General features: G+C 39.1%; 1 protein-coding gene across 2 annotated transcripts in view; it reads left to right on the top strand.

Annotated features, from left to right (window-relative positions):
• LOC135225862 (lysosomal acid glucosylceramidase-like) overlaps positions 1-21076 on the top strand; it is a 97300-nt gene extending 76224 nt beyond the window's left edge. For both annotated transcript variants that reach the window (XM_064265410.1, XM_064265411.1), the window contains exons 7-13: positions 14323-14436; positions 15149-15293; positions 16168-16247; positions 17935-18045; positions 19020-19204; positions 19324-19433; positions 19603-21076. In XM_064265410.1, coding sequence (XP_064121480.1) covers positions 14323-14436; positions 15149-15293; positions 16168-16247; positions 17935-18045; positions 19020-19204; positions 19324-19426 — 738 coding nt within the window. In that variant the 3' untranslated portion in view covers positions 19427-19433; positions 19603-21076. The remainder of the gene's footprint in view (positions 1-14322; positions 14437-15148; positions 15294-16167; positions 16248-17934; positions 18046-19019; positions 19205-19323; positions 19434-19602) is intronic.
• The last annotated feature ends 6801 nt before the right edge of the window (positions 21077-27877 follow it).

The following is a 27877-nucleotide window of genomic DNA, read 5'->3' as shown; positions in this document are numbered from 1 at the left end:
AGGTCTAGACCTCTTCCAAGCTCACATGCCCAGAGGAGAAGGAATGTCGAAAACTGAAAGGAGGTTGTGGAGAATCCCCACCGATCAGGTGTCCCTTCGGCGGTTTCTGTGACACCCCAGACTGCCAAGGATCGCTATTGTAAAAGCGTCCTGCGTGAGTGTTTTTCGTCGTCGGGATCTTCATCTCCGAGACGTGATTGGAGGGATTCTGATCGATCTCGGCCACTCAAGAGGAGTTGGAAGGCTCCGGATATTGATTCGAGCCCAGAAAACTTCCCTGAGGAGTCTCCTTCGGGAGTGAAGAAGGCAAGAAGAGCCATTCTTTCAACCAGAGTGAGAAGGAGGCAGGAGGTGGAGGCTATGGACTCCTCCCCTCCTCCTTCCCCTCCTCCCGAAGAGGATAAAGAGGAGGTTACGAAGAGATTCATGATGGCGATGCAAGAGCAGATCTCGTCTTTTGTAGGAGTTCTGTCAAAGGAACCTCCTAGAAGGAAAGACTCTTCCCTTCCGATCAAAAGATCCTCCAGGCGTATGGAGGTATCTGCCGCCAGATCGATACTCCTACTCGAGGTGAGGTGTCCTGTACGAACCTGGATGAACCTTTCAGACGTCTGGCACCGGCCAGGAGTGAGGAGTCACCCCAGGAGGTCAGGAGCCAAGAGCCAGGAGTGAGGAGTCAACCAGGAGGCAGGAGCCAAGAGCCAGGAGTGTGGAGGCATCCAGGCAGAGCAGGAGCCAGGAGGCAAGAGCCAGGAGGCAAGAGGCAAGAGGCAGGAGTCAGGAGTCAGGAGGCAGGAGCCAGGAGCCAGAGGCAGGAGTCAGAGGCAGGAGCCAGGAGTCCGGAGTCAGGGAGGCAGGAGTCCGGAGCAGGAGGCAGGAGTCAGGAGCCAGGAGGCAGGAGTCAGGAGGCAAGAGTCAAGAGCCAGGAGGCAGGGGTCCGGAGACTCGTTCCTGGAATTTATGACTCTTCTCCAAATAGGAAGTTCCTCTCCTTCAGATCGTAGGAGGTCTTGGAAGGACTCTCCCTCCAAACGTGAACTTTCTCCTTCTTCTGACCGAGGTTTAGAAGATTTGTCTGATGACGAACTGCCTGCAAATGAGGGACTCTCGACTTATAACGGTCTTTAGCCTCATTATTGCTGCAAGAGTTTGGAGACTCTCTTAGTCCGGCGGCTCCTCCTTCGCCTCGTTCTCTCTTTTCGAGCTCGGCTACGGCAAAATCTTCGCCTTTCTGAAAATGAAGCCTGCAATTTCAATGAAGAAGGCACTCCATTCTTTAGATTCTTGGATGGACAAGAAGAAGGAGTTAGGAAAGATGGTATTCTGCATGCCTCCTTCCAAACTACATGGAAAGAGAGGTATTTGGTATGGAACAGGAGAGACTATGGGTCTTTCTCTGCCCGCCTCTGCAGATGCGGACTTTTCCAGTTTAGTGGAGGCCTCTAGACGTCACTCCTTAGGATCGGTCAGAGCGACGTGGAACACTTCGGAGTTGAACCACTTTCTAAAGGGACTTTTTGTCACTTTAGAGGTGTTCAACTTTCTGGATTGGTCACTCGGAGTTCTGGCCAACAAGTCTAAAGATCCGGAGTTTCTTAAGAACCCAGAGATTCTCCATAGCGTCCTGTCTTGCATGGACAAGGCAGTACAGGACGGTTTTCGGGAGAAGTGGCGTCCCTTTTTGGTGCTGGTCTCCTGAAAAAGAGATCAGTTTATGGATCCCTTTTTATCAAAAGGGGTTTCTCCGAGCCAGAGGACTGCTTTATTGTTCGCCCCTCTATCGGATCATCTGTTTCCTTCTCAGTTAGTGAAGGATATATCTCGCTCGCTAACTGAGAAGGCGACACAAGACCTACTAACACAAACGTCCAAGAAAGGACGCCCTGTAGTATCGGCGATTAAGAAGGACTCTCGTCCTCCTCAGCAGCCCTTTCGTGGAGGTACAGCGGCTCGTCCCCCTGCCACCAAAGAAGAGCTCTGACAAGAGAGGAAGGTCTTCCTTTAGGCCTTTCAAAAGATCCAAATGACTTGTTACTCCTTCAAGCACCAGTGGGAGCCAGACTCCTGAAACTTTGCAGGAGTATGGGCAAAAAGGGGAGCCGACCCTTGGTCAGTGTCGGTCCTAAAGAAGGGATATGTAATCCCCTTCGAGAACAGCCCTCCCCTAACATCTACGCCTCGGGAACTATCAAGCGAGGTACAGAGACCCTGTAATGAGAAAAACTCTCCTACAAATGGTGGAACAAATGTGGGAAAAGGAGGCCATCGAACTTGTGCAGGATCCACACTCCCCAGGATTTTACAATCGCCTTTTTCTAGTACCAAAGGCATCGGGGGGGTGGAGACCAGTTCTGGACGTAAGCGCTCTGAATCGCTATGTTCAGAAAAAGAAGTTTCGCATGGAAACGTCCGCTTCAGTAATGTTGGCTCTTCGTCCAGGAGATTGGATGGTCTCTCTGGACTTGCAAGACGCATATTTCCACGTTCCAATTCACCATTTGTCAAAGAAATATCTTCGTTTTGTAATAGGAGACAAGATTTTTCAATTCAGGGCTCTGTGCTTCGGTCTGTCTACAGCTCCGCAAGTATTCACCAACCTGATGGCGAATGTGGCAAGATGGCTTCACCTAGAGGGAATAAACATCTCCCTCTACTTGGACGACTGGCTGATCAGGGCCAAGTCGGAGATTCAGTGCTTGGAGGACTTATCAGTAACAAGGAACATGATAGATTCGCTGGGATTGCTCGTCAACCTCGAGAAGTCACAGCTGATCCCCAGCCAGAACTTGGTCTATCTGGGGATTCAGATGGATTCTCGGGGTTTTCGAGTATATCCTTCGCGAGAAAGAATCACTCGAGGTTTGTCGAGAATCTCGAGCTTCTTAGAGAGAAAGAACAGTTCAGCGAGGGATTATCTGAGCCTTTTTAGGGACCCTGTCCTCACTAGAAAAGTTCTTCTCTCTGGGGAGGCTTCACCTTCGCCCTCTTCAGTTTTTCCTGAAAGAGGTGTGGAGTTGGAAGACGGGACAACTCTCGGACATCTTCCAACTTCCACAAGAGGTAAGAGATCATTTGAAGTGGTGGATCCCTCCTCTTCAAAAGAACGAGGGCGTATCGCTTGCCCTGCAGAACCCAGACCAAGTGTTATTATACCGACGCTTCGGAGTCGGGATGGGGAGCGACGCTAGGAGCAAGGGAGGTGTCAGGCACCTGGACAAAGGAACAGGTGTCCTGGCACATCAATTGCAAGGAACTAGTGGCCATACACCTAGCCTTAAAATTCTTCGAAGAGATAGTCAGAGGCGGGGTGATACAGATAAACTCGGACAACACCACGGCTCTGGCTTACATACGCAAGCAAGGAGGCACGCACTCTTTCTCCCTATCAGTTAACAAGACACCTGTTAACCTGGACGGAAGAAGAGGCATAACTCTCCTCACAAGGTTTGTTCAAGGGATCAAGAATGTGAGAGCGGACAGACTGAGCAGGAGGAATCAGGTCCTTCCCACAGAATGGACTCTACACGAAGAAGTGTGTCGAAGTCTTTGGTCCCTGTGGGGGAGACCTCACATAGACCTGTTTGCGACGTTCCTCTCCAAAAGAATAGAGATATTTTGCTCTCTAGTGGAAGATCCGAGAGCCTTCGCAATAGACGCGTTTCTCCTGGATTGGTCGGGTGTGGACGCATACGCCTTTCCCCGTTCAAGATCCTGGGGGAAGTGCTCAGGAAGTTCGTAGCTTCGAAGAGCACGAAGTTGACGCTAATAGCCCCATTTTTGGCCAGCCCAGGAATGGTTCACGGAGGTACTGGAGTGGATAGTGGACTTCCCCAGATCGCTTCCAAACAGACCAGATCTACTCAGACAACCCCACTTCGAGAGGTTTCATCACTTCATCACAACCTCCCAGGTCTCGCTCTGACTGCCTTTCGACTATCGAAAGACTTGTCAGAGCGAGGGGCTTTTCTCGCAAGGCTGCGGGCTCTATCGCTAGAGCCCGCAGGGCTTCGACGAGAAGAGTATACCAATCAAAGTGGGAAGTCTTTAGGAGGTGGTGTAAGGGTCAGAAGCTGTCCTCCTCTCCAGTACCTCTATAGTGAATATTGCCGATTTCCTCCTCTTTCTGAGAGAGGAATCACACCTATCTGTCTCAACAATAAAGGGATACAGGAGCATGCTGTCTTCAGTATTTAGGAATCGAGGCCTAGACATTGCAAGCAACAAAGATCTACACGATCTAATTAGATCTTTTGAGACTTCAAAGGCAGCTACTCCTAGAACACCTAGTTGGAATCTAGACGTGGTCCTGAAATTCCTTTCATCGGATAAATTCGAGCCTTTACATCTGACTTCCTTCTGCGACGTCACTAGGAAATGCTTGTTCCTGGTGGCTCTCGCTACAGCCAAGAGGACGAGCGAATTGCACGCTCTGGATTCCACGGTGGGGTTCAAAGGAGATGCTGCCATCTGTTCTTTCCAGACAATGTTTCTGGCAAAGAACGAAAACCCGTCAAAACCGTGGCCCAGAAGTTTTGAGGTAAAAGGCCTATCTAACCTCGTAGGCAGAGAGATAGAGAGGTCTCTCTGTCCAGTGAGAGCTCTTAAATATTATTTAGAGAGGAAGAGACAGATGGGAGCTTGTCAACAAGGTCTTTGGTGTGCGGTGAAGAACCCCAAAAGACTCATGTCCAAGAATGCCTTGGCTTTCTTTGTGAGAAGCGTTATTACGGACGCTCACAAGAACTGCTCGGAGGAATCCTTCGGTCTTCTAAAGGTCAAGACCCATGAGGTGAGGGCAGCAGCAACGTCTTTGGCGTTCCAAAAGAATATGTCTCTAAAAAATATCATTGAGACTACATATTGGAGGGGCAATTCAGTGTTTGCATCTCATTATCTGAAGGATGTGAGAGTGACCTATGAGAAGTGCTTCTCGCTAGGTCCTTTTGTATCAGCAAAGACTGATCCTTGATATTGTGTTTTTATCGTACATAAACCCTCTTGTCAGATATGTGCTTGGTTTTCTATTAGCAAGCTCACTGATGTCGCACGGGAGCATAGTGTCATTGCTGGTAGGGGATCAAGGGTATGTATGGCTAGTAGGGGAGTACAAAATTTTTTTTGTATATTTTGTAATGAAAGTGTAATTATGTTTCGAGTTTTTTTGGTTGTTTGTAAGGAGTTCGGGGATAACTCCTTACAATCTTAGAAATAACATGGATGTTAGGATCAGGTGATCGGGATCGGTTTTGTGCTCCTTGAACAAGGTGTATTGTCATGTTAGTGGAATAGCACCCAATGACAAAGGCCTTTAGGCTCTGCCGAGTAAGTGGATAAGACCCCATTGGCAGACCTACAAGAACTCTTAGCCATAGATCAATATCTCGCTGAGGCTCTTGAGGCTAAGCAGACTCCAAGGCAGTAGCCGCGAAGTCTTCAGCCTAATAAGGTAGGAACCAAGGTTTATTAATACCTACAACATATGTTGTTTACCTGTCTATTTCAGTAGTTAGCTGTCTCTTACCCACCACCAATGGGTGCTAATCAGCTAAGTATATATCTGGCAGGGAAGTTGAATGTATAAAAATGATATTGTCATGTTACAATAAAGTTTTATACATACTTACCTGACAGATATATACGATTAATGGCCCACCCAGCCTCCCCGCAGGAGACAGGTGGAAGAGAAGAATTCTGATTAGAAAACGGGAATGGTTCCTAGTCCTGCCACCCAGGGCAGGGCGGTAGATCACCTGACCTACCGGTAGCGTGTGCCGCGAAATTTGAAATTCTGTCGGAGACGACGGAGTCTATAGCTAAGTATATATCTGTCAGGTAAGTATGTATAAAACTATTGTAACATGACAATATCATGTTTTTGTGTTCTTTCAAGTGTTTCAGATTTTACAAGAGAGAACAGACTTCCTTCATATTCATGCTACTTGCATGAAGAAGAATTATTAGTAGGTGAATTTTTCCCGAGCAGTACTTAAATGACAAAGGGACCAAAAGCTAATCACCATAGGAGACTACATTTACCACTGCCAGCTCTCATCTGATAAGGAAGATATACTATACAATAATAATTTGTCATTTCTTCAAAGCATTAGACTCTGTACATGTAGTGGGTAGTGCCATCAGTGCACCCCATGCGGTTCGCTATGTATAGGCATAACTTGAAGTTCTTTGCATCATTCATTTGGTCCCTAGCTGTAACCCCCCTTTCATTCCCTTTACTGTACCTCCATTCATATTCCTTCTTCCATTTTACTTTCCACCCTCTCATAACAATTTATTCATAGTGCAACTGTGAGGTTTTCCTCCTGTTACACTTTTCAGACCTGTTTACTCTCATTTTCCATTTTAGTGCTGAGTAACCCCAGAGTTCCTAGTGCTTGCTCTTTGGCCTAAAGTCTGTATGTGATTCTATTCAAAACAGCAAAATTTGTTCATGACACTTACCTGCCAGATATATATATAGCTGTATTCCTCTGACGACCGACAGAATTTCAAAACTCCCGGCAAACGCAGCGGTCGGCTAGGTGGTTAGTACCCATTCCCGCCGCTGGGAGGCGGATACCGGGAACCATTCCCATTTTCTATTCAGATTTTCTTCTGTCGCCGGTCGGTAAACATCTGTTTACAGACCTCCGCTTAGGATTTCGAAAACTTCATTTGTCACTTGAGTATTTGGATTGTCTTTTGGTTTCGGACTTGGCTTAGTGATTTGGCATACGCTATTGTGGTTTGGATTTTGATTTTGGCTTTGATTTTTCTTAGAATTGAGATGTCTGGATCTAGTTCTACTAGTTTCAGAGTGTGTGGTGTAGAAGAATGTAAGGTGAGGCTACCAAAAGCCTCGGTAGATCCTCACACAGTGTGTGTGAATTGTAGAGGGCATGTTTGCTTGTTGGATGATAGGTGCAAAGAATGTGAAGTATTAACTGATGTCGAATGGAAGGCGTATGAATCTTACATTCGTAGACTTGAGCGTGACAGAATTAGGAGGTCTTCCTCCAGGAGTGCTTCTGTTAAAAGTCAAAGTAAAGTTGCTCAATCTAACATAAATGTAGAACATGCTACGCATAACCCTATAATTTCTCCTTCAGATAAGGAAGTGATTGTTACCGAAGGGAATGCCCTTTCTACCATTTTAGAATCGATTCGGAACCTTGAATCGAAAATGAAAGTGCTACAATCTAATGTGCAAAAGTGTAGTGATAATGTTAGTGCCCCTAGTGAAGTGGAGGGGGCGTCAGATCGGTCCTATAATGCCTCCAGGTTGAGACCTCTGTCGGACTCCCAGAACACAGGGAATGGACATGTCGAAGGCCGAAGGAGGGTTACGGGAATTAAACACCGGTCTGGCGTCCCTTCGGCAGATCCTGAAGACGCATCCCAGGCTGCCAAAGATCGCGCGCAAGCGCGAATTGTGAAAGAATGCTTCTCTTCCTCCGAGACGTCCTCACCTCACCGTGGGTGGGAATCTCGGAAGACCTCTCCGACTGAGAGTGGTAAGGAAGACGTAAGTTGTCGCACAAGCGGCCATCGTCTTTCTCGCCCTCTTAGGAAAGGTCTTACGGAAGAGTACGCAGCCTCTCCAATTGAGAGTGGTAAGGAAGACGTAAGACGTCGCACTGGCGGCCATCGTCTTTCTCGCCCTCTTAGGAAAGGTCTTGCGGAAGAGCACGCAGCTTCTCCAAGTGGAAGTGGTAAGGAAGACGTAAGACGTCGCACTGGCGGCCATCGTCTTTCTCGACCTCTTAGGAAAGGTATGATGGAAGAGGACGCTTCATCGGGAGATCGAGAGCGTCCTCCGCCTCGATTTACGCTTCGGTCTTCTCCGGAAGACTTCGAAGACAGTATCCCGCACAAGAGATTTAGGACGCTTTCTGAGCGTCCTGATTCGAGTCCGGAGAGAAGGAAGAAGGCGTCCCCTCGCCCATCGTCTTCTCAAAGGTTCATTCCATCATATGGTTCTTCACCATCAAAAAAGACTCTCGAAGCGATTCGTCAACAGTTGGGTACGTTTTTCGCCAAGAAAGAGGAAAGATCACGTAGTCGTAAAAAAGATCTTTGGCTACCCGTCAAGAAATCTAGCCGTTCTCCTGCGGCTTCTCTTTGTTCTTCGTCTTCGTCTGATCCGTCGCCTTCTAGACCTCATCGACTCAATCAGGAACGCGCAAGCGGTCCTGCTGGGAGAGTCTCTAGAAGTATTGGCGGTAAAGATAAAGACAATAGGTGCCGCACAGGCGGCCGCCGCCGTCGTCTTTTCCCAGAGTCGAAGAACGTTCAGAAGGATCGCTCAGGAAAAGAATTGGGAGGAATGGATCTTGACTTACAGGAAGAGCATATTCAACAAAACAAACGCTTTGCTAACCAGGACGCTCGTAAGGACGTTTCTCGGGACGCTCGGGGTCGGAAACGTTGGCTGGAGAGACTTCAGACGCACGATATTAGTTCAGAAGAAGGATATGAAGATGAATATGAGGACGTTTTTGAGGACGCGAGGCGTAGTGCTAGTAAGGACGCTCGTCGTCCTTCATATCAGTACGCGGTCCAGGACGCAAATGAGGACGCTTTCCAGGACGCAAATGAGGACGCTTTCCAGGACGCAAATGAGGACGCTTTCCAGGACGCAAATGAGGACGCTTTCCAGGACGCAAATGAGGACGCTTTCCAGGACGCAAATGAGGACGCTTTCCAGGACGCAAATGAGGACGCTTTTGAGGGCGCTAGGCGTCCGATGCATAAAGTTATCCTGAGCAGAAAAGAACAGGTCGCTAGTCAGAAGGATAAGCGCCATATGCTTCAAGGTAGTAGGAACTACAATATCAGTGCTCGTCAAGAGAAATCGTATGACGTCAGTTTGGAATATTCGGAGAGAAAGTCAAGGTTAGGAGAACATAGCAGACTCTCCTCTTCAAAATTGATTTCAAACACAAAACCTACGGTTCGAAAGGGAGATGAAACTTTGGTTTCTTCTTGTTCAATGCAGAATAAGGCTATGTCTCCATTAGAAAATAAATCGTCAAGCGAGACTGTTTCGGAAGAGGAGGAGGATCCTACAACCTCATCCTCTGTGGATTATAAGACTCTGACTCGTCTTTTAAAAGATTTGTTTCCCGAGAAGTTCCGAGCTCCAGTTCCTCTCTCTCCACCTTCGCAACTAACCTCTTCGAAGGCAAGGAAGACTCCAAATTTTGTCAAAATGGCCACCTCGCTCTCGACTAAAAGGGCTTTTAAACGAATCCATGATTGGATGGAATCCAAAAGACAAAGGGCAAGACTTCTTTTGCACCTTCCCCCCACAAGGCTTAGTGGAAGATCGGGGAAGTGGTACGAGACAGAAGAGGAAGCAGGCTTGAGAATCCCCGCTTCCGCACAAGGGGATTTCGCCAACTTAGTGGAAGCTCCTAGAAGAGCTTACCTGGCATCAGCGAAAGTTTCGTGGACAATGTCGGAGATAGATCACCATCTCAAAGGCCTTTATAAAACTTTGGAAGTTTTTAACTTTCTAGATTGGTGTCTGGGCGTCTTGGATGTTCAGTCTAGAAGCCCAGATTCCATCTCATTGGAGGACTTAGCGAGTATTTTGTCATGCATGGACAGAGCAGTAAGAGATGGCTCCGACGAGCTGGCATCACATTTTGCGTCGGGAGTCCTGAAGAAAGCGCACTCTTCTGTAGCTTCACAGCTAAGTCAGTGTCACCAGCGCAAAAAGCAGAATTGTTGTTCGCTCCCTTTTCTGCTCATCTTTTTCCACAATCGATGGTAAAGGATTTATCATTAATCTCCAAGAACGAGCGACGCAGGACTTATTGTCTCGGTCTTCGAAACGTCCTGCTGATCAGATGTCTTCAAGAACCACGCAAGCTTCTAGGAAGAATTATAAGCCCTTTCGTGGAAGAGCCTCTTCAAGAGCTGCTGCTCGAGGGAGGAGTTTCCCTAGGGGCAGAGCCCCCTCAAAAACCAGGGGAAAGAAATGACTTTTCGGCCCTCCAGACACCAGTCGGGGCGAGACTCGCGCTATTCGCCGAAGCATGGAGGATAAGAGGGGCGAACTCTTGGTCACTCGAAGTGATCGAGAAAGGTTACAAAATTCCGTTTCTATCGAAACCACCATTAAGCATAGAACCAATAGACCTTTCGCCCTCTTATCAGGATTCAAAGCAACAGATCTTATTAGACCTTTTGGATCAGATGTTGGAAAAGAGAGCAGTAGAAAGAGTCGTGTCACGGAACTCCCCAGGCTTCTACAACAGGCTTTTCCTTGTTCCGAAGCACTCGGGAGGATGGAGACCTGTCCTAGACGTAAGCAGGCTGAATCTTTTTGTAAGGAAAATAAAATTCAAGATGGAAACTGCACAGTCTGTTTTAGCTTCCCTGAGACCAGGAGATTGGATGGTGTCCTTGGATCTCCAAGATGCCTATTTCCATGTTCCGATACATCCTCGGTCCAGGAAGTTCCTCAGATTCGTTCTGAAAGGACAGGTCTTCCAATTCAGAGCTCTCTGTTTCGGGCTGAGTACAGCCCCTATGATATTCACGCTTCTGATGCGAAATGTAGCAAGATGGCTCCATCTCTCAAAGATAAGAGTCTCACTCTATTTAGACGATTGGCTGATCCGGTCCACTTCAAAGGAACAGTGTCTGGAGGACCTACATACGACATTACAGCTGACGAAGGACCTGGGCCTTCTGGTCAACTTCGAGAAGTCCCATCTGATTCCCACACAGTCCATCGTGTATCTGGGGATTCAGATGGATTCAGTGGCTTTCAAGCATTTCCATCCATAGAACGTCAGCTAAAATGCTTAGAGAAAGTATCGGTCTTCTTAGAGAAGGAAATATGCTCGGCGAGGGAATGGATGAGTCTGCTGGGGACCATTTCCTCGCTGGAGAAATTTGTTTCTCTGGGAAGGCTGCACCTCAGACAGCTTCAGTTTTTCCTAGCAGACAACTGGAAGAACAAGAAAGACCTAGACGAGATTTTGAGAATCCCTCAATCGATCAAACAGCATTTGAAGTGGTGGTCCGATCCCGTAAAGCTATCGGAAGGGATGTCCCTCAAAGTTCTGAGCCCAGACCTAGTGTTGTTCTCAGACGCGTCCATGACGGGCTGGGGAGCAACACTGGGGGAGGAAGAAGTGTCAGGCCTCTGGAGAGGGGAACAGAGGTCCTGGCACATAAACCTCAAGGAGCTAGAAGCAATTCGTTTGGCACTTCAATGCTTCGAGTCAGGATTGTGGACGAATTGTACAAGTCAACCGGACAACACCACGGCGCTCGCATATCTCAAAAAACAGGGAGGAACTCTATCTCGCTCCCTGTTCAAGATAACGAGGGAAATCTTACTTTGGGCGAAGCTGAGAAATGTAACGATTCTAACGAGGTTCGTTTCAGGACAGCAGAACGTTCGTGCGGATCTCCTCAGCCGTCGACATCAAATGCTTCCAAACGAATGGACTCTCCATCCAGAGGTCTGCAAGGAGTTGTGGAAACTTTGGGGACGCCCAACTGGTAGACCTCTTCGCGACAGCAAAAACGAAGAGGCTTCCGATTTACTGCTCTCGGTTCTAGACCCAGGAGCAATAGCAATAGACGCCATGCTTTGGAATTGGAAGGGGATGGATCTCTACGCCTTCCCTCCATTCAAGCTCCTGGGAGAGGTAATAAGGAAGTTTGCGGCGTCGGAAGGAGCAAGAATGACGTTGATCGCCCCCTTTTGGCCTGCAAGCGACTGGTTCACAGAGGCCATGTCATTTCTGGTAGATTTCCCAAGGACACTTCCAGCAAAAAATCGATCTACTCAGGCAGCCCCACTTCGAGAGGTATCACGGAAACCTCTCCGCTCTGAGTCTGACTGCATTCAGACTATCCAAAAGTTGGCCAGAGCGAGAGGTTTTTCAAGATCGGTGGCAAGAGCTATTGCCAGCGCTAGAAGAACTTCTTCCCAAGCTGTCTACCAATCGAAGTGGGCTGTCTTCAGAGGTTGGTGTAGAAGGAAAAATATTTCCTCCTCCACGACCTCTGTGAGCCAGATTGCTGATTTTCTCTTACATCTTAGAGAGATAGACAAACTTTCAGTGTCAACGATTAAAGGCTACAAAAGTATGCTATCAACGGTCTTTCGACACAGAGGCTTGGATTTATCGAATGATAGAGATCTTCACGATTTATTGAGGTCCTTTGAAACATCAAAAGCTCCACGAGACAAGATTCCCTCATGGAATTTAGATGTTGTCTTAAAGTTTTTAATGTCAGCCCCATTTGAACCTATGCACGCTGCCTCTTTGAAAGATGTAACTAGGAAAGCTATTTTCCTGACCGCTTTGGCAACAGCTAAGAGGGTTAGCGAAATCCAAGCTATGACTAAACATGTGGGTTTCAGAGAACACAATGCGGTGTGTTCGCTGAGCCCCTCGTTCTTAGCGAAGAACGAAAACCCATCCAACCCCTGGCCTAAAAGCTTTGATATCAAGGGGTTATCAGAGTTCGTCGGACGAGAGCCAGAGAGAGTTTTGTGCCCTGTCAGAGCTCTCAAATTTTATCTAGAAAAGACCAAACAATGTAGAGGCCCGTCAGACAACCTGTGGTGTTCGGTCAAGAGGCCGGAATTACCAATGTCTAAAACGCACTGGCGTTCTTCTTGAGAAATACCATCAGGGAAGCTCATTCATCCTGCACGGATGGTGATCTTAAACTGCTAAAAGTTAATGCTCACGAGGTTAGAGCGGTAGCTACTTCGGTGGCTTTTCAGAAAAATATGGCACTCAGTGATATCCTGGGTGCCACATTTTGGCGAAGCAACTCTGTGTTTGCCTCACACTACCTCAGAGATGTGAAGGCGACATATGAGAATTGCTACTCGCTTGGACCATACATTTCCGCGGATACAGTATTGGGGACGAGAAGCAATACGAACCCCATCCTTTAGAAAATGGATGTGTGTGATTTTAATTATGGGTTTGTTTTTTACGGTCGTAGGGTTGGCCGCTTGAGGCGGTCTTCCCTTTAATTAGCCTGAAAGTTATGGGACTAACTTTAGTGAGGCTAGGTTAGGTGGTATTTATTATGCTTCGTTGTCTTCAGTATGGTCAATATGGTCTAGTCACATTGTGGTCACGCTCCCGTTGACAGATCATCTAGAACTATCCAGCTGTACAGGTCACTACCTTGCTGGAAATTCTAGTTAAGCAGAAGCAGGCTTGGGTGACAGTAATCACGAAGTCAGCTATGCTAACAGGTAGGGAACCAAGATGTCAATCATCTGCATGTGAAATGTTTCCAAAATCCTTCTATTCTGTCCCTTCCCACCTCCAATGGTGGGATTCAGCTATATATATATCTGGCAGGTAAGTGTCATGAACAAAATGATATTGTCATGATACAATAAAGTTTGTTCATACTTACCTGACAGATATATATATAGCTGTATTCCTCTGACGACCGACAGAATTTCAAAACTCCCGGCAAACGCAGTGGTCGGCTAGGTGGTTAGTACCCATTCCCGCCGCTGGGAGGCGGATACAGGGAACCATTCCCATTTTCTATTCAGATTTTCTTTACCACTGTCCCCTGAGGGGAGGTGGGTGGGTACTTGATTATATATATCTGTCAGGTAAGTATGAACAAACTTTATTGTATCATGACAATATCATTTCAAATGTCAAAAAAGTATATCTAGTACAAATAGGAAGGCCTGTAAGGCTGTCACTGTAGAAGATGAAGTTGTATTAATGATATGCTTTTCCATATAGTAATCAGGTTGACCAATGGTAATGCATTAATAATACTCTATAAATTTGGAGGATTCTCGTAAAGGAGTGCAGAAAATTGAATGTTAATACTGTACATCGTTATTAGGATAACATTACGATAGGGGTCATTGAGACAGAAATTTTCACTTGAATAAAGACAAGGAAGATATATACAGTAATAGTTTATTCCTTCAAAGCATTAGCAAAATTATAATGTCAAAAAAGTATTTAGTAGAATTAGGAAGGCCTGTAAGGCTGTCACTGTAAATGAGTTTTAGTTAATGGCATGCTTTTTAATAATGAGGTATACTTTACTAATATGAATGATGTTCACAAAGGAATTAAAAAAATTGAATGTTCCTAATGTCAATTACTCTAAAGACAACAGTGTGATGAAGGGGTATGAGACATTATGGAAATATTAAATTGAATAAAGATAGACACATTTCCTCACATGGCAGTAAATGTTGGTGAACATAAACATATCTGTAATTATAATTTTTTTTGAACTGTGTTTACTGAGTATTGTTTTATGTTGAATAGATTTTTTCCTTCGTTGTAGGCAAAGTGGATTGGTGAACATCTTGGTCCAGTTCTTCAGAACAGCAGCTTTGGCTCTCTTAAGATTATGATTTTGGATGATAACCGTTTTTTGTTACCAGGATGGGTTAAGGATGTAAGAACCCTTTGCTTTCTTTTAGTGGTGTTTTCAAAGTTTTGTTTCCATCTTGTTAAAGTTATCTTGAACTGAATTTTTTTATTAACCTAGATATACCTTGAATTATGTAGGGGGGAAACAAATAATTTATCTTTAGAGGAATATTTATGCTGATAGCAAATGAAAAGTTATTGAGAAAGTAATATTTAGCATCCTTTTTTTACAGTAACAAATTATGAATGAATTAAAACAACGTTTCTTTAAAACAGATTTTTTTTGGAGGGATGTAGGGTATCTATAAAATAATATTTAATTTCCATTTTCAACATCAAATAATAAATTTCTGTTGGGGAAAGAACAGTTTGTGTCCTTTTAAGTATTTTAAGTATTTTAATGTGTACATAATTTGAGAAGTGAGAAAATGAACTGTAGAATGTAATGAACAATAGAAATACAAAAATGCAATTAGGTTTGTGTGACTAGCCCTCCTCTAGGCGCTGTTTGTGAGGCAGAGGTTAGGAAGACTATACATAGTGGTTAAATCAAGTACAAATTGTTTGTTCACAAGTCAGTAGCATATTCGGTCATGTATGTATGAAAGAAAAAATTTCTGAAATGATTTGCATATTTAAATTTCACAATTTTATGTGTTTTTACCCATAGATATTTGCTATAGTATTTACATTTAATTATTTTTTATGTTGTTAATGGAAAATTTCATACGTTTCAGGTGATGTCAAACAAAGAGGCAGCTACCTATGTATCAGGGGTGGCCATTCACTGGTATCTCGACTTTGTCACTCCAGCTAATGTGCTAGATTATACTCATAAGATTTATCCAGATTTGTTTTTGCTTTATACAGAAGCATGTACAGGTAAGGAAGTACGTAATGTGTACATTTACAGTATTTTCTTTTTATTGTATATGTGCAAAACTGTACATATCTTGATTTAGTGCATGTTGACTGATAATGAATATTTTTGTAGATTAGCAAAACTGGATAGCAGTAAGAGAGATTCCTCTAGCTAGACTGGACTGGAATACAAAATTTAGGCCAAAGGCTAAGCACTCTGACCTATAGGGTCATTCAACACAAATTGAGAGGAAAATGGTTTTAAAAGTGAAACATGAGGAAAACCTCGCAGTTGCAATATGAAGAGGAATGACAGGGGGTTGCAGCTAGACGCAGAAGGGATTCTGCAAAGAACCTTAAGTAATACCCACAACTCCTGCATAAGGTGCATGACCCTGTAGGCAGAGAAAGACCCCATATCTGTTATCCCTTGACTTTGTCAGGAGAGTAAATATGTGTTACAGTTAAAACGGCTGGTGTAGAGCATTGTCAGTAGAATAGAATTTTTTTTATCTAAGTAACATTTTAGAATGATCGATTATCTGCTTGTGCTTGGCCATAACATTTAGAAAGCTTTAATAGTTTTGATTCTTGTTGAGTAGCTGCTTATTAGGGAGGCAGTTGGCTCCTTAAGCATTTTAGTTGTTCCTTAATCCAAAAGGAGATCACATTCAGTTTATATAAGATACATATAGCAAATAGCAGTCTCGTGTTTTATTATTGCCTATGTAATCATCACATATCCATGAATGGATAATTGTTTGTGAGCCATGGTAACTCCCTGTAGTTTAAAGAAAGTGTTCCAAATTCAAAATCTGATTTTAACTAAAATATTTTTTTATAATAGCAAAAGATTTAATTTTTAATTGATGATTCTTTTCTTTGCACATAAAAGGACAATGGCCTTGGCAGCCACTGAAGGTTGTACTGGGATCCTGGGTTCGAGCTCAGAATTATGCTGCAGATATTATTGAGGTATGAAGAATTTGTATTTGTTTCAGCATTTTCTTTTTCTCCAGGTGGTGCACTGTAAGCATTGCTTGAGGTTGTTTGATGTGTCCCTTCTATGGCCCCCAGCTGCTGCAGACCTCTTTCGTTCCTGTTACTGTAACACTATTCATATTCTCTTTCTTCTTACTTTCCTCAACCCTCTCCTAACATGTTATTGATTCATAGTGCAACCCCGAGGTTTTCCTCCTGTTAAACCTTTTAAACATTTTTGCTGTTAATGTCAGTTTGAGTGCTGAATGACCTCACATGTATCCCTCGCTTGGCCTTTGGCCTAAGTTCTAAATTCTAGCCTATTTATCGTATTTTTAAGGGGGATACTTTGTAAATTAATCAGACATTCCTAACCACACACTCAAGTTCATAAGCTGTGGTACAGTACAGTGACATTCAAGAGGGTCAGAAATTTTGAATGTTATATGATAATATACCATACTATTTGCTGGCGTATTAAACACTTTTTTTATTTTTAACATATTTCATGCAGAGCATCACTTTGAAATGTCATTCAATAAGTGTATGTTGAAACATACTAAAATTGTTTTTTTCCACAAAATATCCTTTTTAACACAGAGGTGCGTCTTGTGCAAGGCTGCATCTTATATGCCGGCAAATATGGTAATTGAAATCTAAGTAGCTGTCATATTGTGCGTCATGTGAAGTTAGATTGGGCATTAAGCTTATTTGGTTGGTGTGAGCTTCAGATTTGTTCACTTTAGAATCATGACTTACACCAAGTTTAATGTTAAGAAGAAAACGAGAACCTTGTCCTTGGAAATAAGTAGTTTTGACAATAAGAGTGCAGTGAGGCCCCGTATTCGCGTTCTCCGGATTGACGGTTTTCTCTCTGGACCATATCTATCCATTATTCGCAGGAAATTCGTTTATTCGCTGTATTTTTCTATGAGAAATATCCAGAAATTCCTGGTTTCTTAATCAGTTTCATCATAAAATGCACTTTTTGTGATAAACTATTAAAAAAACCAGGTATAAAAATTTTTATGGGTTTTCCTTGAGTTTTACTTACCAAAATAGGTCACTTTCAGAGTTTTTATAGGGGTTCCAACTATTCGCGGATTCTAAACATTCGCGGGGGTGGGGGCGGGGTTTGGTCGCATCCCCCATGAATATGGGGGGGGACCACTGTATTGGCATTCCAAGAGAAATAGAATAATATAATTTGGAATTTAGGCCAAAGGACAAGTGTTGGGACCTATGATGTCGCTCATTGCTGAAAGCTGAATTGACTGTCAGAAGGTTTGAAAGGTGTAACAGGATGAAAACCTTGCAGTTGCACTATGAAACAATTGGTAGGAGAAGGTCAAAAGTCAGATGGAAAAAAAGAGAATATGAAATGAGGTACAGTAAACAGAATGATTAAGGTTGCAGTTAGGGGCCAAAGGGATGTTACAATGACAAATTTAAGTTTTACCTGGGATGCACAACATGAGGTGCACTGATGGCAATAGCCCTCTATGAGGTTTCCAAGAGAAAATACTTAAAATTTTGTCTTGTTTTGAGAAAATGTGTCATAGGTAGCACTAACATTCATATGGAACTTGAAAATTATTTTGCACTTTTAATTTTTCTGTATATTTTACTGAATCCACAACACTTGGGTGTCTGGTTTAATTTTTCTTTCTTTCTTTTACAGAATCTACAACACTGGGTGTCTGGTTGGACTGACTGGAATTTGGCTCTAGATATGAAGGGAGGACCTAACTGGGTCAAGAATTTTGTTGATTCTCCTATTATAATTAATGCTGTAAGTATAAGAGCTATAATTGAAAGAAATTATAGCAATATGGTTGATGAAGTCATCAGATTGATAACACATTTCACATTGATCATCTATTGCTTGTAAGGGATTTATCTTGATAAAAGTTGACATTAAAAAACCAGGCAACCTCTGGACCTGAGAAGTGACAAATTTTTGAAAATGTCAGATTTTTTTATTGCTATATGGGCTGTATATATTTAAAGAGAAAATGACTACCTGTACAGTCCTTTAAAGAAAGAAAATTTAACATTAGATGAAAAGCAAATAAAATTTTAACGTTCACCAACTAAATAAAACAGTGCAAGCAAGACCTGATAGCTGATTCTGGAATAAAGCACCATCAAAACATTAACAGCTCCTCCAGAAAGCAGTGACGAGCCAAAGCGGTAAATTTGAAAATGCAGTCCAAAATCCATGCCAGAAATCTGAAGGAACTGTACTTCATTTACAATAGATACCATCATCCAAATACTTGCAAGATTAGATGGAAGTACGTATACTGTACATTCCTTAATGGGTTTAGTTGACCTTCAATTTTAATACTCAAGCTTGTGTCCATACTAATTACAAACTTCTTATATGTACTAATGTTCACATGCCCAGTTGTAAGTTGACCAACTGGAGGGTGAAGATTTATTTGGGGTGGAAAGCAAAGGTATGAGTTCGAGTTTTCTGCATTGCCATTTACACATGCTTATTTTTCTGCTTATTACATTGTGTAAATTTGCATTCAAATGATCTCTCATATGATTGGTGTCTTTTCATGTCAGATGGTCTTTAGGTCATTACAGTGTATCCCATAGAAAAAACGTGTTTATCTATCACGTAACTTGTTGGAACAGTAGTCTATTTAGTATTTATGATATGAAATACATATAAACTAACATGTAGGATAGCAAAAGAGGAGGGAGACAAAAGTTGTTTTTGATAATGTTTTGAAACAAATTATATTTTAACAGAAAAATGGGGAATTCTACAAGCAACCCATGTACTATGCCCTAGCTCACTTTACAAAAGCATTACCAGAAGGTAGCCAGAGAGTGGAAATAAACTCTTCAGTAGTCTTCAAAAACTCCACAGTAGGGCTTTCATATGTGGGTTTCATTCGTCCGGACAAAGGAACATCACTGATACTGTTGAACAAGTGAGTATCGTCTGATAACTTTGTCACTGAGAGGTTGATGAAATGTTTTAAGACTTATTTTTTTAGGGCATGTTTTTTATCACTGTGCTGATAATAGAATCTCTTGTTTACTTTAATAGGTATCATGAGCAGATCAAGATTCAACTGCAGGAGGAGAAAGTTGGAGTGCTGGATTTGGCTTTGAAGCCATTTTCCATAACCACTGTAACTTGGAAGCATTAAGTGATTAGTAAGTATACAATAATTAACCAAAGAATTTATACCTTTATATAATCAGATATATTATAAATCCATATCTCATTGCCAGGACAATACCTTTTATAGTACTACTGTATTTATAACAATAATATACTAGGTATGTATGCATTCAAAATAAATCTGGATCACTTCCACCACAGGTCATTTTCCAAAGGTATCCCATGTGTGGGAAGATGCTAAACACAATCAGAAGCCTAAAGTAAACTTGTGGACTTCGAAAAACCAGCAGAGACAAGGCCTGCATGACCTGAGTGGTCATTTTGAGAACTTGCCATGATCATTGAACAAGAAGTGTTACCATATGACTATATAATTATTTTCCTTAACACAGGATCTTGGTACAATATTGAGGGGAAGGTCTGTTTATTGTAAGATTCCTTTCATTATGCATGATCAGGTAAAGAAATCAGTACAGTGGACCCCCCATATTCACGTTTTCAAGATTCACGAACTCGTGTATTGGTGGATTTCTCTATGGACCATATATCTACCCATTATTTGCGGGAAATTCGCGTATTTGCTGTATTTTTCTATGAGAAATATCCACAAATTACTGTATTTTCATATGAGTTTCATGATTAAATGCACTTTTCATGATAAAATTATTAGAAAACTAGTAATTAATAAGCATTTGTAGTGGGGTTTTTATAGGGGTCCTAAGTATTTGTGGATTCTAGCTATTCCTAGGGGGTCTGTTATGCATCCCCTACAAATATGGGGGGTTCACTGTATATAAATTTTGGCCAGATGAATTTTTTCTTCATTTTTATGCATGATGTGCCTTCTGACACCATGTCAGGTGATTCACAATTTCACTTTCATTGGGAGAGACAAGCAGCTTTTCAATGGCTAGGACATATGTAAGTTTAAGGGCTTATGATTACGGTGTCACAACTGCTATTTCTCTGGTGCTATTACAACAACCTTGCATACCTGTATGATGACAATTCATGTAGTAGTGTGCATTGCATTGTTCACTTGTAGTACTACAGCTGAGAGCCATTCCAGTCACTGCATGGTGATTTTAAATAGTTCTTCAGGTGTGTAATATATTTTTAATAACATTATCAATTATTACAAGAGGTGAACATTTTTAGTATATTCTGTTTGTGTTATGTTGTTGCGATAAAACCCGTCATTTTCTGATGTACTGCTTGTGCTGTACAGACATTGTTACTTATATATGTGATATGTTATTGAAAGACATTGTATTTAAAAACTATTATTGTTGTTAAGATATATATATATACATACAGTCTCTAGTTTTATGCTAGATTTTTAAGTAAACGTCTATATTATCCCTGTTTTGATCAGCTGGTGTATCCTATTTTTCAAGTTTTTGAGTCTTTCTGTCAAAATGTCTCAGTTTTTGTTATTTTATAACATCAAAATTTCACCTGTCTTTTTCATCAGATTTTCCAACAAAATTCCACAAAAAATTAGCTAATTTGAAGCACTGAATAATATCAAAATCTTTGAAGCCTGTTATCTCAGAATGAGGAAAAACTAGCTTGTACGCCAGTTCGTCAAACTAGGGACGATAGAAAGTATTATCCATTGGTATTTCAAGTGCCAGAACAGTTCAGTATTTTTAATAAACAGATCATAATCATTCCTCTTTGTTTTACTTGACCATAACATACAGGAGGTACATTTAATATATATATTTATATATATATATATATATGTATATATATATTATATATATGTATATATAATATATGTTATATAAATATATGTATATATACCCAAATATTAATATATATATATATATATTATTATTATATATAGACATATATACATATATATATGATTATATATATTATTATATATAATATATATATATATATATATATATATATACATATATATAACATGATATATATATATATATATCTATCTATTTATATATATATATATACATAGATACCATATATATACATATATATATACATATAATAATATATATTATATGTATACATATATATATATATATAATATTATATATATTACTATATATATAGATATACATATATTATATACTATAGTAATATGCATATATATATATATTATATATATTATACATATATAGATTATAGATATACATATATATATCATATATATATATACATTATATATACTATATAATATATACATATATATACATATATATATAACATATATAGACATATATATATATGTTAATTACATATCTATATATATATATATATAGAAATTATATATATATATATAATATCATATATATATAACATAATATTATTTACTATTAATTATCCATATATATTGTATATATATATATATATATATATATATAGATTGCCTATATATATGTATAATATATATATATTATATATATGTATTATATATTATATATATGTATAATATATATATAATATAATTTATTATATTATGTATATATATATATGTTATATATATATATATATATATAGATATCTATATGTATATATTATATATATAAATATAGATATATATATATTATATATGTATATATATATATATATAGTTGTATATATATATATATGGTATATATTATGTATAATATTATAGTTATAATATATATGTATATATATATATATGTATATATGTATATATATGTAATATATCTATATAATATATATATTATATATATGTTATAATTATATATTACATATATATATATATACATTATATATATAAATATATATATATATATTAATAATATATATATATATATTATACCATTATATATATCCATATTATATTATACATATATATAATATTAATTATATATATATACACATATATATATGATATAAATAATATAAAAATTTATATTATATTATATATACCTATTATATATACATAATAATTATATAATATACTATATATTATATAATATATATATATACATAGATATATATTACATATTATTCATTATTATATACATCTATATATACATATATATATATTATATATACAGACATATTATATATATATATATTATAGAAATATATATATTAGTATATACATATTATATACATATTTAGATACATATATTATAATACATATATATTGTATATATATATGGTAATATATATAATATATATAATGCTATATTATGTATATATTATATATGTATATGTATATTATATTATATATGTATATAGATGTATATATATATTATATATTGTTATATGTATTATCTATCTATCTATATATGTAATTATATATCCTATATATTCTATATCTATATATGTATATATTATATATATATATATTAGCATAGTAATAATATATATATCTCTCTCTCTATCTACTATTATATATATGATATATATCTATATGTATATATGTATCTATATATATATATATATGTAATATATATTATTATGTATATATATATATATCTAGATATATATATAAATATATATATATATAATCATATATATAATATATATATGCTAATATATATATATATATATATATATACATATATAATATAATTTATATATATATATCCATATATATATATATATATATATATAAATATATATATATATAATATATCATATCTATATATATATACATATATATATCATATAATTATACATATATATATATATATATATATACATATATATATCATATATATATATACATATATAATATATACATACTATATATACATATATATATATATATATATATAAAGATAATATATTATATATATTATAATATATATATATAATATATATATATATATATATCTATATATATATATAATATATTATACATATGCTGTATTTGTCCTAAATGTTTCCAGGTTCACAGTCTTTTGTCTGTCATAAAGAAAGCAGCCTCACTATGCATGCACTGTTAGGATTCTCACTTGTCTCAGTCCCCTTCCTCACTTTTTCATGTAAATTCTGTGTGAACCAGCAAGCTTTGTTGAGATGGGAAATGGGAACTTACAACATTATAGAAGACAAAACTTGCTTTATATTATAAAAACATAGTTTGTTCCATCACAACCAAATTTGATCATAGATGTGTCTGAATGATTTAGGTGAGAAGCTGAGATTCTGAGTGCCTCAGAGTCTTTACATATATGTTCGTAGGATCTAGTAGAGCTTGAGAGGATTGGAATTGGATGGGAACCAAATTTTTGGTAGTTCATAATTTTGCACATAATGTCAAAACCCGTGTTAACCAAAGCACTCACATGAACCTCACCCTGGGTTCTGCAGGTTCACTTACACAGTCAAGATTGGGCTGGAAGGACCGGGACTGGTAAGAGAAGAAGGACAAATCAAATGCAAAGAGTATCTTAAACCTGATTTATTATGCATATATACAGTGGGTATAGGTTCTGAGTCTCGTGTACAACATCACAGGAATCATCATGAATGATAATTAAGAGGAAATACTTTAAACATTAATGTATTATATAAATGATAAACGGCAGAACAGCAGATCAAATAAATAAAAATTTTAAATGCTAAATGCAAGGCATATAAACAAGTACTTTAACAGCAGAACGATCCTACAGACCTTTACAAACAAATTAATGGTACATTGAATAGCAGCACTTATCAATAGATGAACTTTAAACAGTAAATATGAAGTAAATCAATACCAGACCCACATTTCTGTTCAAATACAGTAAATAACATAGTCATAATATAAATATAATAAATCATTGTTCAATTAGAACTATAGGCAGCATAATTATTGCAGTGATCATTACACACCAAAGCAACACCAACCGACAGAATCTCATGAATTGTCCAAGTAATCATTCAGTACCAACAGGATAGAAATAATCAGATGAAATTGGTCGAACCAACCAATGACCAACAACCAGCTGTAACGACAGGGATACATCCTCAACACGAACTCACTGACTTGTCAAGACAGTGTATCTAAGTCTCAAAATCCTCTTGTTGCTTAATGAAGTCCACCACACATCTAGATGTAGAGGTCTTCATCCTCTCGCTGAAATTAACAGGTCCATCATACCCATTATTCATCCAAATGACTTCTTGCTGTCCTGTTGCACCATACTGCCACTACCAAGGCTACTGTCTGTCTGGTACTCAAAATAAACTTGCATCATGTCTGTGTATTGCCAAGGGTTTGTTCCAGATGAGACCCAGAACCTGACTAACCTTGACACTCGGCCCGTGACCAACGTAACCTTTGTGAACTCGACAAAAAACACCAGAGAACAGGAGAAACAAGGAAACTACTTTGAAGGTTCTTTCAAAGAAATAATGACTGATCTTGGCATATTAATGTCAAAACCCATGACGTGTTAAGCAACGCACTCTATCAAGTGAATCTTTCAGATTTGAAAAGATAGTAAGATTACCATCAACATGAGACATACTTGCTGGCTTTGTCCATTGAATGAGAGGTAAAAAGGAGTTATGATTAAGTGAAAGATAATACTTCTTCGACGTCTTCACCGGAAAGATGAAACGGCTAACTTCAACTGCATTTTCCAAAACCAAGTTAATATTTGTGAACACCCTCTCTAATAAAGCAGTAAAAGTAGCTCCCTGTTTTAAAAACAATTCCACATTATTTCTAGTTTCACCAAAATTCATGCTGCAGAACAATCCTGGCTACTGGCCATTTTACAACAAAATTTGAAGCAAATATCAAACCCACAGATTAACAACCTCTACCATGAGATACCTTGCCAGACAGTGCATGAGTCTTGATGAGCTGTCATGAAGAGGCAGACAACATGCAATGACTATCTTCAGTGTGAGTTCACCTAGAGAGAGATCCTAATTAGGAGTTGGAGCAACTCAAAAGGAGCATCTTTTCAAGGCACTGGATGAACTCTCTTAACTGCTGAAAAGCCCATGCTGTGCCCATAAAGTTCAAATACTTGTAGGAGAGTAGATCTATGTAACAAGACAACTTCCTTCACTAGAGTAATAATAATAAGATAAAACAATGAAGTGGAGGTAACATGATCAGTGTCATTCTATACTATATTAACTGTAGAACCAGCTCCTCTTGTAGTGGCTACAGCTGCCTTAGAAAAACCTTGAGTCATTGAATGACCTGGCATACATTGGACGAGTGGGTTATGTACTGGCCCACCGATTTGGTAATCCGAGTTCACTTCACCACTGTGCCAATGCAGTTAATCGTCATAATTTGAGACATAAAAAAAAAAGGTTGAAAGGGGAATTTTCTTTTACTGAAATGTGACAAGGTTAATCCAGGAATACATGCTTAAGGACAGTTGCAAAAATAACTTTGGTCTTATGTGAAATTCCCGTGTGTTGTAGATTATTTCTACTCAGATAGGTGATTTTGAAAACGATAGGCAGTCCCTGGCTTACGACGGGTTCGGCTTATGATGTTCGTAGGTTACGGCACTTTTCATTATTTATTCATCAGAAATTATTTCCAGGTTTATGGCCCATGTTCCAGTGTTACGATGCTTATGATGGTGATCTGACGGAAGTAATATGACCGCAAAAGTGCAATCACTATTTGAAGGTTTTTTTGGATGAAAAATGCAATGATAATGCAGTGTACATAGTTTTTAATACACCCAAAGCATTAAAAGTAAAGTTTTCTTAGGATTTTTGATGATTTTCCGGCTTATGACGATTTTCGGCTTACGGCGTGTCTCAAGAACGGAACCCCATCATAAGCCGGGGACTGCCTGTGTTTGCAAATGCTAAACTTAAGCTGGTCAGTCTGCTTGTTAATAGCTGTTTGGATGTTAATCATAATTCATTATTATTATCAGAAGATGAACCCTATTTATATGGAACAAGCCCCCACAGGGGTCATTGACTTAAAATTCAAGCTTCCAAAGGATATGGTGTTCATTAGGAAGACATAACAGAAGGTAATGGGAAATACAGAAAGAAGAGCTCTCTCTTATATATACATATAAAAAGATAAATTATTAAATTGATAAAAATGTATTAAAATGCAAGAAGAGTGGTATTTTGATTATTTCGTGTACATTTGTAAAATTTACTTTAAAAAAACAATAAAGAACGTTCACGCATTCTAGTACAAAGTAGAATTTAAAGAAACATTTATACATTTTATGAATTGCTGTATTCTCGTGTATGCATACACGTTAATCTGTGATGCATGTCCGAACATTATTTTTTCTCAAATTGCTGTCGGCCATGTAAATAAAACCACAATGATTATGCAGGCTTATTTCAGATTTCATTGCCTGATATTCATATTTGAGAACGACGAATTACCTAACACAAATTATGGAACACAGAATGAACTTCGTGTGTGACCGTAATTTTAACAAGTCGAGTTTTCTTTAGTACAACATATAATGCTGTATAAAACCATCAGCTTCAGCTATATGAATGAGCGTAGCAGTTGCTCACCAGATGCGGTAGAGTGAGGATGCGTCCCATGCCTCTGGAAACCGCTGCCAGATGTACGATTCATTGCTAACTTCAACCTTAAATAAAATAAAAACTACTGAGGTTAGATGGTTGGAATTTGGTATGTTTGATGATTGGAGGGTGGATGATCAAAGTACCTATTTGCAACCCTCTAGCCTCAGTTGTGTTTTAGATCTAATGGCGGACAGAAAGTGCGGACGGACGGACAGACAAAACCGGCACAACAAGTTTTCTTTTACAGAAAACTAAAAATCACGTGTGTTTACAGCATGTAAATGATATTTCGAGCACGTTTAATAGTGTTAGTATATTGATTTCAATGTCTGTAAATATGCGTAGCCATATATATCTGCGTTAGCCATAATTCTCGGAATGATTTAGAAAATGCGATAACATGTCAGCGGCGGAAGACATGATAATATATTCACGATGTATTAAGCTCTCTGTCTCTCTCTCTCTCTGTCTCTCTCTCTCTCTCTCTCTCTCTCTCTCTCTCTCTCAAAAGTCATCACAGCTATGCTTTCTTGACAGTATTTGCAAAAAAGAACGTATTAAAGTGTTGAAAGTGACAGAAATGAAGGAAATTCTATATACAAGAGATCTCGGTAATAAACATTCCCGAGTATAAGCAACCTATAAATCTCTTGTTATGCAAACCTTTACTAGATAAAATGCTTAACGTTAAAGACTGCTCCAACTGGGTATCCTAATTCATAACACAATAACCCGCGGGGTTCGAGAATTTATTTTAAACTCAGTTTCCCTGAGGATGTTGAGCAATTGGTACTTCAGAATTTAGAGAGAAGATACAGTGCGCAATGCTCTACTACCCTGTCCTATCCAGAGGGTCGGTGGCCACGGCTCAACTCGGCATTGTGGGCGGAGCTAATACGTCACAAGAGTAAGACTTCCCGTGCTTATCTATTGAATTACTTAAAGCACCTTTAGTTTTTATACATTTAATCCATATCGCGTGGTGTTT

Source organism: Macrobrachium nipponense, chromosome 13, assembly GCF_015104395.2.
Source record: "Macrobrachium nipponense isolate FS-2020 chromosome 13, ASM1510439v2, whole genome shotgun sequence".
Classification (NCBI taxonomy): Eukaryota; Metazoa; Arthropoda; class Malacostraca; order Decapoda; family Palaemonidae; genus Macrobrachium; species Macrobrachium nipponense.
Note: the sequence above shows the minus strand (reverse complement) of the source record. Positions and strands in the feature narration are given on the sequence as shown.